Genomic DNA, 4,552 nt, shown 5'->3' with positions numbered 1-4,552 from the left:
TGTGCCTGTGCCTGTGCCTGTGCCTGTGCCTGTGCCTGTGTGTGCCTGTGCCTGTGCCTGTGCCTGTGCCTGTGCCTGTGCCTGTGCCTGTGCCTGTGCCTGTGCCTATGCCTGTGCCTGTGCCTGTGCCTGTGTGTGCCTGTGCCTGGGCCTGGGCCTGGGCCTGTGCCTGGGCCTGGGCCTGGGCCTGGGCCTGGGCCTGGGCCTGGGCCTGGGCCTGGGCCTGGGCCTGGGCCTGCGCCTGAGTACAGGATGGGCTTCTCACGGAGCACGGTGGTGCTCCCCATAGTCTTCCCCTCATAGCCTTTCACATCTCTTCACTAAATTTCTCTAAAATGGAGATGGCATACCAAGAAAACACAGGCAATTTTCATCCCAGAGAAGTTAAAGTAAAATGCACTAATAACCATAGCAGAAATTGAAAGCAAGACATTATTTCCTGAGACTAAGTACCAGGCTTTAACAATGTCAGGCCTGGCATGCGTTGGCACCTGCTGCTGGCAGTGCAGTTCAGCAGCAAGGACTTTCCCTGGCATTAGGCCTGGATTTGAATCCTATAAAAACACTTTACAAAACTACTGTGTCTTCTTAATCCCAATGATTGTCTACTTTTGCAATTCTTCTCATTAACTAAGAGGATTGGAGTTTTATGATCTGGGGACTAGAGAGATGTCTCAGAGGTTAAGAGGACTGGCTGCTCTTCTAGAAGTCTCAGGTTCAATTCCCAGCTACATGGCGACTTTCAGCTATCTGTAACTCCAGGTCCAGGGGATCTGACAGCCTCACATAACATGCATGCAAGCAAAACACCAATGTATATGAAATAAATAAGTAAATATTCAAAAAAAAAAAAAAGAGGAGGGCTGGAGAGGTTGCACAGCAGTAAGAGCACCAACTGCTCTTCCAGAGGTCCTGAGTTCAAATCCCAGCAACCACATCGTGACTCACAAGCATCTATAATGGGATCCAATGCCCTCTTCTGGCGTGTCTGAAGACAGCTACAGTGTACTTGTATACATAAAATAAATAAATAAATCTTTTGAAGAAGAAGGAGGGGGAGGAGGGGGAGGAGGAGGAGAAGGAGAAGAACTAGTAGTGGTGGTGGCACATATTGAGATGCTACCTTCCAAATCAAACATAACAAAAAAAAAAAATTAAGAAGACGATTAGGCCAACTATCAATGTTGTTGACAGAAAACATAAGATGATAGCCAATGTAATAAGAAAAACAGTAAGAATATTAATATCAAAAATGAAAAAAATTGGCTGCAAAAACTGCTTATCTGCCCAGAAAATAGTGCTTACTATTCTTCAAAAAGACCCAGGTTCGGTTCCCACACGATCCCTGTAACTCCCACTCCAGGTGATCCAGTGCTGTCTTCTGGCTTCCACAAGCCACATGGAGCACAGAACCTCATGCAAGGACACACGCATATACCTAAGTAAAAATCAATCTCCTATTTTCTCTTGAGACAGAATCTGCATATGTAGCTCTCACTGTCCCAGCGCTCACTATGTGGACCAGGCTGACAGAAATCATAGAGATCTGCCTGCCTCTGCCTCCCAAGTACTGGGATTAGAGACCTGTGCCACCACACCAGGCTGAAATACACACATAGTCCAGACACACAGAGACAGAGGCACACAGTTAAAATAAAACTAGATCTTTAAAAGTCAATAAATAAAGAACCCTGTGGGGATTGTGACGTCAGCTGTAAGGGCCATGGTAAGTGGGAAGTCAGCAACAGGGAAACAAGTCCCCTCCCCACCTGTCACTCTTTACACACACACACACACACACACACACACACACACACACACACACACACAAATGAGGTGGAGAACTTGGACCACAATCCTCAGGCCACACTGCCATGGAACCGCTCTCGTGTGCTCTGAGCAGCTCTGCAGGGGCACGGGTCTGTCGGCATCCCCCAGCTCATCCCTACCTCTAACCCTGACTGTTAAGCCCCGCCCTGAGCGCACAGGTAGCCATCCAGAGGATGTGGGCTTCCTGAAAGAGCCACTGGCTCCCGGACCTGGTGGGTCAGCTCACTGACAACACGCGTGTCCTGGAACTGCCATTCTGGGTGGTTTGACTTGGGCCTTTGAGGTCACAGGGCCAGGGTGTAGCAGACATGAGATGCAAGAGCATGCCTGCACTGTGAGTCTTTCTCCCCTTGGACCCCAAGCCCCTCACCCTGCATCATGCCTCCCACTTTCCCCAGGTGCTGAGGACATGTGCACAGGTGCCCGATGTCATTGAAGTTCTGTTCAACTCCTACACTCAGCTCCCAGTGTCTGAGTCCTGGCGGGAAGCCATCCCTGAAGAAGTATACCAGGTGAGATGCTACCTCCATCCCTTTCTCTGATGCTACAAGGAGAGAAGTCCTTTCCCACTTCTCTGTCTGGAGTTTGGCATTCAAACCCAGTGTCTCGGTTAGGGGTTCTAGTGCTATGACAAAACACCATGACCACAAAGCAAGCTGGGGAGAAAAGGGTTTATTCAGCTTATACCACATTGCTGTTCATCACCAAAGGAAGTCAGGATAAGAACTCACACAGGGCAGGAACTTGAAGGCAGGAGCTGATGCAGAGGCCATGGAGGGTGCTGCTTACTGGCTTGCTTCCCCTGGCTTGTTCTGCCTGCTCTCTTAAAGAACCCTGGACGCCAGCCCAGGGATGGCACCACCCACAATGGGCTGAGCTCTCCCCCACTGATCACTAATTAAGAAAACTTCTTGCAGCCCGATTTCATGGAGACATTTTCTCAATTGAGAGCCCTTCCTCTCTGATAACTCTAGCTCATGTCAAGTTGACATAAAACCAACCGATACACTCAGAAAGTAAAACATCCGAAGAAGGAAGACAGGAAAGTTGAGGGGAACAGTTGGTAATCTGTGGGCACGGCCTCTATGGAGTCAAGAACCATAGGTCAAAATATGGGAGGTAAATTGGCTCTCCCCCAAAATATGCAGAAATAAATATTCATCATTTATTATTGTCTAAACAGCATACAACAATCCTTCACAGTGTTAATACTGTTGTAAGCATTGTGGGTAACCCAGAGGGACTGAGAGTAAACAGGAGGACTGAGTACATTTCACACAAACATGGGGCTGCAGTGCATAAGAGACTTACCCATCTGTGAGTTTTGGCATCCTGAGGTTGTAGAACCTCTGTTGATACCAAGGGACCATGGTGAAATAGAATTAACACAAAGAACCAATAGCCACCCCATGATGGCTTAAAGAATACTGGGGTTCAGGGGGTCAGCATTGAAGCTGCAGGTTCTGGCTCCTTTTCAAGGCATACCCCTGGCCCTACATAGGAACTGCAGCTTGTGGCGTATGGCCTTCAGTCCTGTGAGCATTACATCCTCACATGACAGAGTCCAGAGATGGCTCCAGGAGGGGAGGGAGAAAACTCCCTTATAGAAGCTCCCAGAGAACATCCCCCGGGGTCTTCCTGCCCATGTAGTGAATGCCTTACAGAGCCTTGAGCTGATGGGCTCGGGCAGGGTTCATGAGGCCACCTCTGCACAAAGACTTGCCAGGTCTGCCTCAGATTGCTGGGGTCGTCCCCAGAGCCGCAGGGCTGCTATGTCAGGGGCAGGGCAGAAGGGGGTTGGAAGAAATCAGCCCCAGACCATGTCCCTCTGATCCAATGTGAGCTTTACTTTGGAAAAGCATGTCACCCCTCTGAGTGGAGACCAGGTCTCAGGTGACAGCCCTTTTCCCTCTGCTGTGACTCTCTGGTGCCCGTGAGCCACAGATGGCATGAACTAGCAGTGGTCCTGCCAGGAAGAATGTCAGTTCCAGACACCGTCTCACTCTCCCTCACCTTTCTTTCTAGACGTACAAACCTTTCTACAGGTCTCTCTTCGCCTTGGCATGCACCCCTCGCTGCTTGCAGCACCTTTGCCGCTGTACTATCCGAAAATTCTTCGGCAAGGAGAGCGTTCACCTTGTGCCCCGGCTACCGTTACCCAAGACTCTGCAAGATTACCTGCTTTTGGAGCCAGAGGGTGTTTTGCGTTGAAACCACAGCCTTGGGGCCCAGGTTCTTCTCTGCACCTTCCCCTTTCTGTAGAGCCTCTAGGTAAGGGACAGCACCCTGGTATGGGGGTACATGTCCACCCCCTTCTGTCTCCCAAGTAACCAGGAAAAGCACAAACATACAAGCTTCAAGTACACCTTGACATGGAATTGGTAACTGTTATTATAGCTGTCCAGCAATGAAGAGCACTGGCTGTTCTTACAGAGGACCTGGGTTTGAATCCCAGCACTTACCTAGTTGTGCACAATCATTCATAATTCCAGTTCCAGGGCTTCCAGGGACCTCTATGGGCACTGCATGTACATATATGCATGCAGGCAAAACATTCATGAAATAAGGTAAATAAATATATATATATATATATGCTTCTGTCTCTTGTTGGTGAGGAACACACAGTTAGTGGCACAGAGGCTGCTATCAGAAAGTACCCTAAACTGGGGGCTGGTGAGATGGCTCAGCAGGTAAGAGCACCCGACTGCTCTCCCGAAGGTCC

The 4,552-nt window shown here is 49.4% G+C and overlaps 1 protein-coding gene across 2 annotated transcripts in view; it reads left to right on the top strand.

Annotated features, from left to right (window-relative positions):
• Asb18 (ankyrin repeat and SOCS box containing 18) overlaps positions 1-4,298 on the top strand; it is a 57,372-nt gene extending 53,074 nt beyond the window's left edge. For both annotated transcript variants that reach the window (XM_021199157.2, XM_021199155.2), the window contains 2 exons: positions 2,229-2,342; positions 3,856-4,298. In XM_021199157.2, coding sequence (XP_021054816.1) covers positions 2,229-2,342; positions 3,856-4,041 — 300 coding nt within the window. In that variant the 3' untranslated portion in view covers positions 4,042-4,298. The remainder of the gene's footprint in view (positions 1-2,228; positions 2,343-3,855) is intronic.
• The last annotated feature ends 254 nt before the right edge of the window (positions 4,299-4,552 follow it).

Source organism: Mus pahari, chromosome 5 (assembly GCF_900095145.1).
Source record: "Mus pahari chromosome 5, PAHARI_EIJ_v1.1, whole genome shotgun sequence".
In the NCBI taxonomy this organism is placed as follows: domain Eukaryota; kingdom Metazoa; phylum Chordata; class Mammalia; order Rodentia; family Muridae; genus Mus; species Mus pahari.
The sequence above is the reverse complement of the archived record's forward strand: the minus strand, read 5'-3'. Positions and strand labels throughout refer to the sequence as shown.